The 15,864-nt window shown below is 43.8% G+C and overlaps 1 protein-coding gene across 3 annotated transcripts in view; it reads left to right on the forward strand.

Moving 5' to 3' along the window:
- mybpc3 (myosin binding protein C3) overlaps nucleotides 1-15,864 on the forward strand; it is a 59,488-nt gene that overhangs the window by 25,295 nt on the left and 18,329 nt on the right. For 2 of the 3 annotated variants that reach the window (XR_007192121.1, XM_048230697.1), the window contains exons 16-24: nucleotides 627-793; nucleotides 3,202-3,367; nucleotides 3,812-3,918; nucleotides 4,016-4,045; nucleotides 4,242-4,381; nucleotides 6,265-6,339; nucleotides 9,417-9,582; nucleotides 11,925-12,029; nucleotides 12,524-12,712. Coding sequence is in view for 2 of the 3 variants with exons in the window: in XM_048230697.1 (XP_048086654.1) it covers nucleotides 627-793; nucleotides 3,202-3,367; nucleotides 3,812-3,918; nucleotides 4,016-4,045; nucleotides 4,242-4,381; nucleotides 6,265-6,339; nucleotides 9,417-9,582; nucleotides 11,925-12,029; nucleotides 12,524-12,712 (1,145 nt within the window). In the remaining variant the exon portion in view is untranslated. The remainder of the gene's footprint in view (nucleotides 1-626; nucleotides 794-3,201; nucleotides 3,368-3,811; nucleotides 3,919-4,015; nucleotides 4,046-4,241; nucleotides 4,382-6,264; nucleotides 6,340-9,416; nucleotides 9,583-11,924; nucleotides 12,030-12,523; nucleotides 12,713-15,864) is intronic. The other variant, XM_048230698.1, reaches the window with a different exon arrangement.

A 15,864-nucleotide genomic window follows, 5' to 3' on the forward strand; every position in this document is an offset into this window, starting at 1 on the left:
GCGTCGGCCGCTTTAGAACCTCGACCGTGCATTCATTTCTGTTAATTAGTCAAACGCTATCGTCCATGTCGTCCATTATCCCTTATATATATATTACTGTCGAAAGGACAACATTATTTTATTTATTTTGTTTGCCCTTTTTATGCCTTTAATGAGACAGGACAGTGGAGAATGACAGGAAGTGAGTGGGAGAGAGAGGTGGGTGGGATCCGTAAAGGACCACGGGGCAGGAATCGAACCCGGGTTGCCGGCGTACGGTGCAGGTGCCCCAGCCAGTCGCACCATGGCCAAGGCCAGGACAACATTATTTTAAAAGTAATTTTGTTACTTTTAGTGAATATTATATATTAGTGAATTAGTGACTTAACACTGAACACACAAACCAATTGGTGTTGTTTTGGCCGTCTTGTAACGTTAAAGTTGGTGAAATGTCACTTATGCCCCTCTGGTTCCAAGTTATTGTAATGGTATGTTGATTTGGATAAAAGTGACTGCCAAATTAATAAATATATCCCTGTGAGAGAAATTGGCTGCCAAGACCAAGCTCATGCGGTCATTATGTGGGACATGCCTTGGACTCGTGACCTTTGACCTAGCTGGTGATCCAGTGTGTTTTCTCTCTGCAGGGAGAAGGACGGCGTCGAGTTGACCCGTGACGAGTCCTTCAAGTACCGCTTCAAGAAGGATGGACACAAGCACTACCTCATCATCAACGAGGCCACCAAGGAGGATTGTGGCAACTACTGCGTCAAGACCAATGGAGGCGAATCAGTGGCTGAGCTCATGGTGCAAGGTAAGTAATGTCACAGGTGAGCCACCTTACCTGTGCCACAACCAACGAGATCAGAATCTCTCATGACCACAGAGATACTTCATTATTTATTTTATTGATGAAAACAGCTTGCTCTCTTTCTAAGAAAGACAATCAAATCAATCTTTATTTATTTATATAGTGCTTTTTGTCCAATATTGCAATACAAGGTGCTTAAAGTAAAAGCACAACAGTTTTTCATCATATCAAGTAAAACCGGGCAGTATAAAGAAAGACAGAAAAAAAAATCATTGAGTGAAAATACTTCAACCAGTGAGATGGAAACTAATAAGGATAATCAGTTATGAAATGATAAACTTGCTGGTCCACAATAAAACCAACTGTTTTGTTTGTGTTTACTAAATGAACAAAAGGCCCTACAATAACACATGAACTAGATGCCAGCATAGCAATTGCTGACTGACAAGGACAAGTGAGTATTTGTGAAAACACTGTCAGAGAAAACTAATGTCTTTGTTTACATTGTTTGTAACCCAGGTCAAAGGTCATTCTTTGAGACGTCTGTGTCATTACACCGGTCCTGCTCTGCATGTCCTTAGGGGTCAGAGTTCACCGTCTTGTCGCGGATATAAAATATGACCTGGACCCTCCCACCCAGTCACAGCAGTGCTGTCAATCAGAACGCTCACACTGGACACGCATGGCAACCATTGTTGGCATCACTATGCCAAGGTTACCAGGCAGAGAGACGTGCCGGCTATAGTTAGACAAACATTGTGCCTCATATATTTTATCAGAACAGGTGACTGTCTGTTCTCTCTCACCATCACTCACACTCCCCGTTTCTGTTTTTATCTGTCTACTCTTCTCTATCTCTCTTCCTCCCTCTCTCTCTTTCTCTCTCTATCTCCTTGTATCTGTCTTTTATGTGTTCTCTTCCCCCTCCCTGCCTCTATCCGTCTCTCTCTCTCTACTCTAGTCTTTTATGTCTCTCTCTTCCTCCCTCCCTGCCTCTCTCCCTCTCTCTCTCTCCCTCTCTCTTTCTCTCTCTCTGTCTATCTTCTTTAGTCTTTTATATCTCTCTCTTCTTCCCTCTCTGCCTCCTTCCCTCTCTCTCTCTCTCTCTCTCTGCTCTACTGTCTGCCTGTCTCTACTTCCTATTGTCCCACCCTCCACGGCTCCACTCTGGCCCTCAGGCCCATGCCATCTCTAGTATGAGCAGATGCCTTTAAAGACAACGTGCTGCTCCACTAGAGAGGCCAGGCCGGAGTCTTTAAACCTGCCATCTATAGTCTCTACACCCACAAATGTAAACACATTTACATAGGCAGTAAGAATGTCATCAATTTGTTTTTCTCCATCCATCTCCATTTATATATAGTTCAACGTCTTGAGTGGACCCACTTGTTTGGTCTAAAGACATATTCGTATATACTGTCTTATATAAGTCTTGAGAAGACACTTGGTCACACTGTGGCTGTTGAGGCATATCTGTCTTGAGAAGACACTTGGTCACACTGTGGCTGTTGAGGCATATCTGTCTTGAGAAGACACTTGGTCACACTGTGGCCACACTGGTCACACTCTGGTCACACTGTGGCTGTTGAGGCATACTGTATCTGTCTAGTGTCCCTGCTGCCATGTCCATCTCTTCACCCTCCTCTTCTTTCCTAATCTCCTCTGTATGCCTGTCTTTTTCCACTTCACTCTTTCCTTTTTTCTTTTCTGTCATCACCCCATTTTCATCATTTTCTCTAGTGCTCTGTCCATTACTCACTGTCTATCTGCCTTTCTTTCTCTCTAATATTAATCCTGTCTGAGCACTTGTTGTGTCTCTCACTGTGTGTGTGTGTGTGTGTGTGTGTGTGTGTGTGTGTGTGTGTGTGTGTGTGTGTGTGTGTGTGTGTGCATGCCTGTGCCTGTATGTGTGTGAGAGTGAGCACACCTGATACCCCCCCTGCTTGTGTAGTGCTGCCAGTTCCTGTGCCTCTGGGGCCTCTAATCAGATAGCGTTGGCTGCCAACTCCCACCAGCTGCCATGTGCCCGGTGCCCTCCGCCGGTGCCAACCCATGGTAGGGTTCACTGCCCACCCCTCCCTGCGCCCCTCCTGGGGGGTCGTAACCCAGGGGCACGGTGCCAAGACCAGCGTTGACCCCAGCACTGTGTGGGTCTGTGATAGAGAGCTGCAGGAGGGCCCTTTAAAGGGAAACTGTTGAAGAAATAAGAGTTTTAATGCTTTGGGCATGCATACACACACACACACACACACACACACACACACATACACACATACACACCCACACACACACACACACACACACACACACACACATACATATATATACACACACACACACACACACACACACACACACACACACAGGCATGCACACACACAACTTTAACTTGACCTGTCTTGTCTCAATAGAGAAGGAGCTGGAGGTGTACCAGAGCATCGCTGACCTGACGGTCAAGGCCAAGGACCAGGCCGTGTTCAAGTGTGAGGTGTCGGATGAGAACGTCAAGGGCACCTGGTTCAGGAACGGAGTGGAGGTGCAGGCCGATGAACGCACACACATCACACACATCGGCAGGTAGGTGCACATGTGTGTGTGTGTGAATGTGCATGTGTGAAAGTCTATATTGGTATGTGTGTTTGTGTTTGTGTGTGTGTGTGTGTGTGTGTGTGTGTGTGTGTGTGTGTGTGTGTGTGTATGTACATGTGTTCATGTGTGAATGTGTGAAAATGTATAGGGTTGAGTGAGGTGTGTAAGTGTGTACGGGTGTATCTGTACAAGTGAGTGTGTCTCTACAGTATGTGTGAATTTGTATGAATGTGTGTGCACATGTGTATGTCTGTGTGTGTGTGTGTGTGTGTGTGTGTGTGTGTGTGTGTATGTGTGTGTGTGTGTGACAGAGAGATCAAAATATAAAAATGTATTTTTGTCATCTCTCTCTCTTTTTCTCTCTCTCTCCCTGCTGTCTTTTCTCTCTCTCTTTCTCTCTCTCTCTCTCTCTCTCTCTTGACATCTTGTCAGGAATCATAAGCTCACCATAGATGACGTGAAGCCGGAGGATGAGGGAGACTACACATTTGTCCCGGAGGGTTACGCATTTAACCTCTCAGCCAAACTTAACTTCCTCGGTACAGTAGAAAGCGTTCCCTTTTAAGGACATTTCATGTTATGAATGAATGCTTGTATTTCGAGAGGTCATGGGTTTTTCCCTCTTTTCACATACAGAGGTCAAGATTGACTACGTGCCTCGCCAGGGTAAAGAAACTACACTGCACCCTGCATCAGAAATACACACACACACACACACACACACACACACACACACACACACACACACACACACACACACAAACACGCACCCAAGATATCACATTTTCCAAATGGGTTTTCCATCTCATAGAAATCTACCTAATCTATTAAAAAAAGCATAACACTCTGTTTTGCTGGTCAGATCCTCCAAAGATCCATCTGGACACCTGTGGACGGGTCCCAGAGTCCACTATAGTGGTCGTGGCTGGAAACAAGCTTCGATTGGACGTGCCAATCACAGGAGATCCCGCCCCTACCGTGGTCTGGACAAAGGGTGAGAAGGTAGGAGTGGGGTTGGGGGGGGTGTGGTCTCCTCACCTAAGCCAATCAACTATATGCTTTCAAACATCCAGGGCCAATCTCAGTTCATGAGGGCACTGTTCATGTCAATGCAACCAATTACAGGGTAGTATCTACTAGGATTATAGCGCAAAATATGATTCCATATTATGAATGTCATATGTGCAGTGTATCATATCACACGTTCTGTAGATTTTATTTTGATACCAATACTTACAGAGTCCAGAAGCAGTAGCAGCGGTTGCTGCTAGCCCTGGATCTGTCCAGATCGATACCAGATCAGTGGCCAGTCTGTTTCAGATACGGCCTACAAGTCCCTACGACTAATAATACTGGACTAATACTGACCGTGTAACTGTAACGTGAACACATGAGAGAAATTAAGATGAGATGAGAAATAATTTCTTTCTCAGTGGGAAGCTACTGTACACCAGGCAAGTAACTGAAGCGTTCCGTTCGCATTGCGTCTGCTGCAACAATTAGCTTCCACTGTAATCAGTGGAAGTAGTTACACCATGTGATAGCGGCGTGTACGTTCGGAAAAAAATAGACCAATCTCCTAAAATGGATTTTACACGTCGCGAACGGAACGCTTCAGTTACACGCCTGGTGTAGCTTCCCTGTCAGAAAGAAAGTGGTTTGTGTCCTTTTTGACCTTCCCTGCTGTGGTTGTGTTCTCCTGTTACATTACCTGAGGCCTGGAGAGGGGTGAGTGCACGTCCCACCTGAGGGCCAACACAGGTAGGGTTCCGTCTGGTAGGTTGGGGATGCAGCAGGTGTACTCTTAAGATGAATGTGTTAGAAACGACACAAAAGTTGTGTTATTTTCAACACATTTGTTTTAAGAGTGTATGCGTGAGAGCGGTGGAGTGCCATCTGCCCTCCTGCACCCCATAAAGAAGGCCCTGCTTCATGCTGAGTTCCCAGGAGCTTTATGTAGACATGCATTCAGGTGAGTTAAACTGGGAATATGGTTCAACACACTTAACGACATGTTGGTGCGCAGTTCATAATATTTCTATATTCCCAGAGGTTATAAGATATCACTAAAGTCAAAAGAAATCTTTTAGTAGCAAACGGTCCTCTTCCCCGATTGCCGCACCCTGGGTCTGATCTAGTCTTGTTGTAAATAACCATTGAAGCCCAAGGCATCACGCACCACTGGACATCCCTCATCTTCGGTTGCCATTAGGCGTTTTAATATCGGGGACATTCACAAACACATCAAAGAAATGGTTGTAAACAGTGTCCTTGATTCTTTTGTTTATCCGTAGATGTTATTCTTTTTTTTTCTTTAAACAAATACAAGTAATTTCTGTTGTTCTATTGGCAACCAAGGCTAACTCTATATACCGTTTTTGTAAATTCCTCTGGTTGTATTCCATTCCAAAGGTTTAGCCCTGAGACCATGAAGGCATTAGCCCTGGTCCAGCCTCAGGGCTGCCTTTTCTCCACACACCAGGGTTTGACTCCACAGTGGAAATGGGCCCACCAGAGCAGACACAGTTCAGGGTCAGTCTCTCACTGGGGTCGTGCATTGTGGGTAATCATATGAGTTTACAGTAAGATGATTGGCACTTGGACCTTCCACCCACATTTACCCAGAATACACCACTGCGCAGACTCTTCACGTGCCCTGTGTACTGTTTTATCCCATGGAACCCTATTCCCAGATGTGGAGCAGGGATGGCGCCCACCCTGCCCCCACTGGTGTGAGTGCCCAGTGCCCACCCTGCCTGTGCTGGTGTGGGTGCCTGGTGCCCACCCTGCCTGTGCTGGTGTGGGTGCCCGGTGCCCACCCTGCCTGTGCTGGTGTGGGTGCCGGGTGCCCACACCCTGTGCTGTGCTGTGCTCTGCTCATGTAGGGTAGGGCCAGAAAGCCGGAGGGGGAGGACACAGAGGATTCCGTCCGCACATGGACCACCGGCAAGAACGGGGAAGTGAGTGCCGGCCCTCCTGGCTGACTAACCACCGCCCCACCAGCACTCTGTGCTCTGGCCCGCATACACACACTTCGCTCTCTTGTGCTCACATACACACTCTGCCTTCATACACACACACTCTACCCTCTTGCCCTTAGACACACACACTCTGACCTCTCACACACACCGTTCTCTTATCCTCATACACACACTCCTATCCTTTTTGCCCACAAACACACATTCCTCTTCAGAAGTGTGGAGTCACTCAACTCTTTTTGTCATGGTTGCTGACTAAGGCTACGTCTACATTAGGCTAACATAAAAGCTGTCTATTGCACAAAGGCAGTGACTTGGCAGTACATTGCCCATTTCCCCCCAGTTTTCAGATTTTACCTGATGCTTATTTCTTCCCTTTGTACCCATGCTTGTTGACTGTATGTTTGTCGATGATTTTCAGGAATCAGAATTCCAAATTTGAATGCAGATTTTTAACACGGCATAATTGCTTATCTGACCTAGCAACAGTAACATAGGGATGCGGGACTTGACAAAGGGTGAATGGTCATTAGATTTGTATATCAATGGTAATAATATGGATGCAGATTGTATCTACTTTGAAACTGAAACGGTCTTTGGACGCGGAATGGATTTGTTCCTAAAATCTGTATTGAAACATATCCGACCTAGTGTAGATGTAGCCTAACTCTAGCACTCCACTCTCTCTCTTTCTCTCTCTCTCTCTCCCCTCTCTCTCTTTCTCTCACTCGGCCCTCCCGCCTTCACACACACACACACACACCCACACACACAACACACATACTCCACTCTCTCACAGACACACACTCCGCCCTCTCTTCCTCATACACACACACTCCTCTCTCTCTCACACACACTCCTCTCTTTCTCTCTCTGATGACACACACTCCACTCTCTTGCCCTCACAAACACAAACTTTGCTCTCTCTCTCTCTCTCTCAGACACACAGTCCTCTCTCTCGCCTTCACACACTCTCACTCCACTCTCTCTCTCTCTCTGACACATCCTCTTCAGACACCTGGCGTCATCCAGCTCTCTTTGTAGCTAACTAACTCAAGCTCTCGGCCCCCTCTCTCTCTGAGACAAACACTGTCTGGCCCGTCTCTTCAGACACTGACAGCAGCAAAGCCGTCTTTGTTGCCTGGTTATTCATCTTCATCTTTTGACCCTCTTGTTCTTCTTCTGCATCGTCTGCCTGTGATCTGGTGTTGTTCCGTCCTCTCTCTCTCTCTCTCTCACGATCACTCACCTGCTCTGTCCGTGGTTCCGTCTCTGGATCTCCTCAGCAGAAATACCTCTTCCTCTCCTCCTGTCTTCCTCTCCTCCTGTCTTCCTCTCTTCATTTCCTTTTCTCTTCACCTTCTGTCCACCGCCCCCCTCCGTCCCCCCACCCTATTTTTCTCAATGCATCACAATCTCCTGTCATTCTTTTCTTTCTGTTTTCTTTTCTTCACATCCTCTCTATTTCTCTCTATTTCAACCTCTTTCTCTCTCTCTTCCTCCCTCTCTCTCCCTCCCTCTCCCTCTCTCTCTGGCCTCTCCCTCTCTCTCTGGCCTGCTCCCTCTCTCTCCCCCTCCTCTCTCTCTCTCTCTCTCCCTCTCCCTCTCTCTCTGGCCTGCTCCTCTCTCTCCCCTCCCTCTCTCTCTCTCTCTCTCCCTCTCCCTCTCTCTCTGGCCTGCTCCCTCTCTCTCCCTCCCTCTCTCTCTCTCTCTCTCTCTCTCCCTCTCCCTCTCTCTGGCCTGCTCCCTCTCTCTCCCTCCTCTCTCTCTCTCTCTCTCTCTCTCCCTCTCCCTCTCTCTCTGGCCTGCTCCCTCTCTCTCTGGCCTGCTCCCTCTCTCTCCCTCCCTCTCTCTCTCTCTCTCTCTCTCCCTCTCCCTCTCTCTCTGGCCTGCTCCCTCAGGCTTCTCTGGCACCGGCTTGCTCCTTGTTGCATGTGGTTCTGCACTCGTGTGCCAAGTGACCCCAAGAGGACAGAGAGCTCTGCGAGCCACCTGGCCCTGCCTTCCTGCCCTGTTCGTAGACGACTGACTCCGCTAAGGAAGCAGGAAAGGACGGCAGGAGAGGCTGCAGGAAAGGACAGCAGGACATCAATGGGATTTTAATGCAGCTTTTTTGATCAGTCCAATACAACACTGGACAGTTCCTATCTTTATGAAACCGTAGTCACCTCTCTTTCAATGCACATCTTAGCCTTAAAGCTAGACAGATTTAAGAGCACTAACTTTAATGTTATTTTTATATTTCTTGTGTATAATATATAATTATACATTATATGTATAACTTATCTTTTGCTCTTAAATGTAGGACAAATGTAACTGTATGTAATTACCATCCAATTCAATTAACATCACAAATGTAACCCGTTTACTGGCACAGTGATAAAGACAGGTCATCTCCTGGTTCTCCCAGGTGAGTGCACGTTTAAACGTCTGTTTAGCCGCCTATCTGTCCATATCAACGTCTGCACAAGGAGTCTGACCACTGCAGACCGTAAGTAAGGGGTGAAATGTCCTGGCGTGTCCTGTTGTCAGCTGGAAAGGGGTGTGTCCTGTTGTCAGGAAGTATAGGGCATGTCTTTGTTGTCTGTGCTGGGTTTGTTTGTTTATTGTTACCGTGGATACTTGTTCAGCATGGCCAGAGCAGAGGACTGAGACTGCTCTCCCATATGTGTGTTGTTGGTCATGTTGGGCTATTGGGTTGACCTGCATTGAGAACATGTCAGAAGTATTTGACCATGAGATACAAGTATATGAGACACTACGCCACTTATGTCAGCCAGTGACATATGGATATGAATGTATAGAATATATATTTTTATATCATATAGCAGACAACAGATGTCAACAGATCATCATTCATCAAAATGTATTGTGCATGGATCGACACACAGTAAACTCTATGAAGTACCTGAGTAATATCCTATTCAAATACTTCACATATGACACATGTATCTGATGCAAGCCTTGCTGGATGACGGCACGTCGTATTGGCCGGAGGAGGTGTCAGTTAAGTGTCTAGCCAGTGACGGTGGGATTAACTTCCTGTGGTTGTGGCCTAGGTGATCACAGAGGCCACCTCAGATGGGCGTGTCCACGTGGAGAGCACAAAGGGCCACTGCATCTTCACCATCGAGGGGGCGGAGCGTCAGGACGAGGGCGTGTACTCCGTCATCGTGCGGAATCCGGCGGGAGAGGACCAGGCTGACATTACCGTCAAAGTCGTAGGTAAGACCAATGGCGATGCAATCACAATAAAGGTCTATCTATCTAAAATCCCAATACTCCACCATATCCCCCTCATGGCATCCTGGTTATGAAACAAGTCCTACAGGATGATATGATTAAAGGGGCCATCTACGATTCTAAGCGATTTCTAACACTTTTCTGTCACATTCTGCGGATATCTCCTCATGATCTCCATTCCGTGAGTACACTGTTAAAAAACTCGGCCTTCATACACAGCCATAGCTCCGTGAGTGAACTGACCACCAAACATAACAGAACTGTTCCAGCCAATTACTGATAAGTGGGATATAGGCGTGTTCGACTTGAGGCAGATCTGTGCAGATCTGACTTGATGTGATGCATGCTGGGTTGAACACAATGCATACTGGGATGGACGGAATGCTTGCTGGCTAGAAATTCTGTCCGACTTCTGTCAGCCGGGGAGGGACTTACCACCGTGACACCATGTCACATGACCTTAAAATATCGTGGGAGTCTTAGCCTGCAGACAGATCTTGCAGTTGCCTTCCACAAGCTGCACGAAGCTAAAACACATCCTCATGACGTCAGTTCAAAGACGGATAGGGCCTTTTGGGAGGAATGTCCTCATGACGATTTTGACGGGAGTCTCATGCTGCTTCCTTATGTTGAATATCTAAAAATAAACAGAAATCGAAAAGGATACCTTCTTATAATGATTTCTTCAACAATGGTAGGCTAGCCTACTGAAAACGTTTGGATATTCTGTTATTTTCTGCTGTTGGCCAAATAGATAGACACACATATAGGGGAAACACTTGATATTGAATTTATGTGCTACAAATGCAGGCCTGTTAACTGTATGACAACAGTGGTTTATTTAAACTACATCATAAGAATTTATTTCGTCAGTCATCATGCTCATTTTAATGAGTAAGAATGAAAGTTCTGCTGTATTTATTGCAAACAAAATTCCGCGATATCTCTCGCGATGTCTCCTGCGAGTCACGTCAGGCAGACTGTAGCCTGTCTGTCCGGGATGAGCTGCCCTCTGTTGTAGCTCCTCCTGGCTAGCATCTGAAGATCACGTTTACGTAGAAAGCCAGACCAAGTCAGATCTGCCTCAAATCGAACACGCCTATTGAGTATTCATGACGTTGAGCTTTGAACGATTTCCGGGGCACGAGTTGGAGGACCGAGGACCGAGACTATGCAAAAAAAGCTTTTGGATGCAGCCCTGCTTGCGCAAGGCAGGTGCAGCCGTGCTGTCATAGTGATGACCCCTGCTGACTGATTTGACCCTTGTCCTTTTACATATCTCACAGTTCGGTTTACATATCTCATAGTGGCCAGACACACTGTAATGCCCGACAAGAAAACCTGTCTGGTTACATAGCGGTGTGGTGTTTAGTACCGTATCCTGTGTGGTTACATCTCATCAATTGAGAAGGGTCTGTTGTCAACGAGACTACCCATGTCCCTCATCGTTGCATAAACACCATTACATCTACAAGGCCAGAGCTCGTTGTTGGTCTACTCTCGTCTCAGCTGTCACTCACGCCAGCGGCTCTTAATCAGGCCCAGAGATCAGCTCTCCTCCCTCTCACATTACTGCTCAGGGCCCTAAAGAGGACTGGGGGAATGGGAATGGGCCGCACCATTAAATCTAAATTTAAGTGCAGAGCGCCGTTGCCGTGGCATGAAAGGACGGGGAAGAGGCTCGGCTCAGCTCGGCTCGGTGCTCTCATCTCGTCTTGTCTCCGGGGAGAATGTGCGTCTGGAGGAAAGTAATTGTGGTTCCAGCGAATGGTTAAACGCGGACAAGGTCTCCCATGGGCAGTAAAATGGTCTGATTTATTAGAGGATCATTACCTTGTGCTGTATACGGCTATTACTGAATTCACTGGATTACTTGCAGACACACACATAAAAAAAACAGCCAGTAACAGACACACACAAATAAATGTGTTTGCAAACACAGACAGACACACATACACACACACACACACACACACACACACACACACACACACACACACACACACACACACACGTGCTTGAAGACACATATAGACAGACACATATACACATTCCCCTTAGTGTAAATGCATGGTTGTCCAGGAGTTGTCGGTCACCTGTTCTATCAACCTCTCTGTAGAATTTATAGCTGTCTTTACTCCTGACTTACTTTTACAACCTCAGCTCATGAGTACCTAGGAGTAGCACATATACACACACACACACACACACACACACACACACACACACACACACAAACACACACTGAAACATGTGGCACTGTGGCATGTTGTGTTCTCCCCAACTCTACAGATGCTTTCAAAGTCTTTTACTTTCTGCCCTAGATGTGCCCGATCCTCCTCAGACTCCCAGAATCCTCAGCGTTGGGGAGGACTCCTGTGTTGTCCAGTGGGACCCTCCGCTCTTCGATGGAGGATCACCAGTCACTGGTGAGTGAGTGGGGTGAATCAGTCAACTACAGTGTTTCATTATGGGACCAATGAATGAGATGCTGCACAGCACTTCTGTTGCATGACACTCAGAAACACAATAATGCAGAAAACTATTCATTTCCTCTGATACTCCAGACAAGACAACACTCAAAATTGAAAACGGGCTCCACAAATTAATTTCCTATCCTATGCATAGGCAGAGATTCCCTTACATTCCTCCATATACATCTTGTAGTTAACTTTTCAAATACATGTCCATGTTGGACAGCAGTGGCTTAAGAAGGCAGTTTCCCCATTAAATGCATTTTTTTAATCTTTAATGGTCCTTATGCTAGGTGTATTGGTTGAACTCTAATCCTGTTCTCTAAGCCCTGAAGGCTATCACATCCATTTGCATATCTCATGAAAGTCTTCACCCTCACCTACATCCTGAAAGAGATGTTATGTTTGTCAATATCGCCTGTGTATTTAGCCCATTTCCTTCTCATCAGGTTATGTGCTTGAAAGAAAGAAGAAGAAGAGTTACCGCTGGATGCGTTTGAACTTTGACCCCCACAAGGACACCACGTATACAGCCAAGCGGATGATTGAGGGCATGGCGTATGAGATCAGAGTGTACGCCGTCAACGCCATCGGAATGTCACGCCACAGCATGCCCTCCCAGCCATTCGTGCCAGTCGGTGAGTCTCGGCATCAGCCCTACGAGGTGACGCACACACTCAATCAATCAGGGACACTTGTGAGGCTATATGTGAAAACTCAACCAATCAGGGACACTCATGAGGCTAAATCTGATTACCCATTACATCCCATTACTGATGGGGTATTTTGTTCTGGTGATTGAAATATGAAAAGTTATAAATTGATTCTGTGAAAGCCAAAGTTATAAATTGATTTTGTGCAGAAAAAGTTATGTTTAGTTGGAAAATGTTTAAAACATGTTCTGTACTGTACTTGCTGAAAAAACATACACCTTTCACCTTGGCTATATTACAATATCAGTGATATTATTATCACTTCATGATGGTGTATGAAGAAAGGGTTTCTGTATCTCGATCATGCTGTCTCTACTGTATTTCCAGCTGTTATGTAAGAGTATGAGGGTGGCATGAGGTGCACTGTTGTCACAGATAGCCATTTGTAAAGTGAGGAAGGCCACAATAATACAGAGTTGTAAAAGTCCTGCCACATGAGGAAATGAGGCAAATACAGAAGGAGAGGAGATGAAGAGACAGATCAATATAGAGTGTGAAAGAGTGTCAAACTACTAGAGTAAGAAATAAAGAGTGTGCTTGAGAATAATCAAGAGAATGAAGAGAAAAATTATATGTGGCCTCTCTCATTTTGAACCATAAAGCTCTTCAACAGACCCTAACCTTGTGAAAAAGAGATGCAAAGAGATTTAGGGCTCTATTTTAGCGATCGGAAACGCCTGGTCAGAGACACAAAGTTTAAGGTGTGTCCAGGATACATTCGCTAATTAAACGGCATAATTTTGTTTTTGTGCATTGTCAAAAAGGGTTGTTCTTATGTCATAGACATAACATCTGCAACAATCAACATCTGTCATACCCTTTAACAGCAAACAGTGCAACATCAAACAGGCGTTGGTATTTTGACAGTCATGGCATTTGAATGAACACTGCAAAAAATGATATCTTACCAAGTGTTATAATCTTATATTAAGATAAAAAAATCTAGTTAGTATTGTTTTTGTAAAAATATACTTACTTTGAGCTCTCTTGTAAGATTATTTGACTTTAAATAAGTCAAAATCTTATTAAATTAAGAAATAAAAACAAATAAATTGATCTGCCTGTGGAGTAAGTAATTTTATCTTAATTTAAGATAAGATTGAAGATTTAAGACAATTTAAAGTAAATGTACTTACTCCACTGGCAGATACATTGGTAACACTTTATAATAACTACACACAATTCATCATTTATTAAGCCTTTGTTACTTATTAGTTAATGGTTTGTTCATCATTAGTAATTTCTTGTTCATACATAATTTATCATCAGTAAAGCATTTGTTCACACAATTATAAATGGTTTGTTCATAGTAAATAAGCCTATCCAAAAAATATGTTTGTAAGTACATGATTTATACTTAATAAGTAATGAAACAACCACTTATAATGAAATCATTTTCTTATTATAAACCAGTTGTAAACTATTACAAAATGCTTTGTTCATCATTTGTTAAGCATTGTTCCTATGTTAATTCTCATAAATAAAGTATTTGTACACACAGTTATAAATGGTTTGCTCATAGTAAATAAGCCTATATCTAAAATATGTTCATGAATTATTGTTAATACTTAATAAATTATGCAATAATATTTTGTTGATGAAGTAATATTTCTAGTATTTAACAGTTGTTACATACACATGCACTAATGATTAGTTAGGGTAAGGATACATATTTTATAAACCACTTCCTAATACTATAATTCATGATTAACTCAGGAGTTACAAGTGGTTAGTTAATGATATTTTGTGAGCTTATCTAAAGTGAGGACTTTCTATGCCTTGCAAGACATTTTCAAATGAGTTGTAAAGATTACATTCACATTCATTTATTTAGCAGACAAGTGACGTACACATTGACATAACAGTGAAAGCCAGGAATCGAATCCCCAACTTTTCAGGCTACTGCATGCTGGTCCAGCCCCTTATCCACTACACTACCTTGGCCCAGATAGAAAATGCCCACAATTATGCAAGAGTTTCTGTTATCTTCAACTACACACTGCTATTAAACATCTGTAAACTATTATTAAATGCTGTATTCTTCGTTTGTAAAGCATTATTCCTACATTAATTCTCATCTGTAAATCATGTTTACACACAGTTAAAAATGGTTTGTTCATAGTAAACACACATATTTATATTATATTTTTGAATTTACTGTTATTATACCACTGGGCAGAGGTAGTGTAGTGGATAGGGAGCAGGGTTAATATGCAGTGACCCATAAAGTTGGGCGTTCAAACCCTGGCGTCCACCAATGTGGCCTTGCCCTTTAATTTCATTGACGTGTAAGTCGCTTTGGGTGAAAGTGTCGGCTAAATGAATAAATGCAAGTGTAAACTTTATAACTCATTTGTAAATGTGTTATGCGAGCATAAACGCCCTCACTTTAGATGAGTCATAAAATATCATTAATTAACCACTTGTAACTTCTGAGTTAATTATGAATTATAGCATTAGGAAGTGGTTTATAAAATATGTATCCTCACCCTAACTAATCATTAGTGCATGTGTATGTAACAACCATTAAATAATGAAAATATTACTTAATCAAAAACATATTATTGCATCATGTATTAAGAATTAACAATAATGTATAAACATATTTTAGATTTAAGCTTATTTACTATGAACAAACTATTTATAACTGTGTGAACAAATGCTTTACTGATGATAAATTAGAAATTACTAATGATGAACAAACCATTAACTAATAAGTAACGAAGGCTTAATAAATGATGAATTGTGTGTAGTTATTATTAAGTGTTACCGATACATTTAGTATAAATAGTATAACAATACTAACTAGATTTTTTATCTGAATATAAGATTAGAACATTATATCATTTTTTTTGCAGTGAATCTGCTTGCACGTGAGACCGTGTATGGAACACAGGGATTCCACTAAATTTACTAAAACCTGTGTGATATCTAGCAGAGTATAGCCTACATGCATCAGCACTTGTCTATTATTTAAACTCATAGGCAGGGGTGTAGTGGTAAAAAGAGGTGGGTAAACTATAAATTCTGTGATCATCGTAAGGTGGACTGCGCCATGCGGTATTTTTTAAAAATGG

Source organism: Alosa alosa, chromosome 21 (genome assembly GCF_017589495.1).
Source record: "Alosa alosa isolate M-15738 ecotype Scorff River chromosome 21, AALO_Geno_1.1, whole genome shotgun sequence".
Taxonomy (NCBI): Eukaryota; Metazoa; Chordata; class Actinopteri; order Clupeiformes; family Clupeidae; genus Alosa; species Alosa alosa.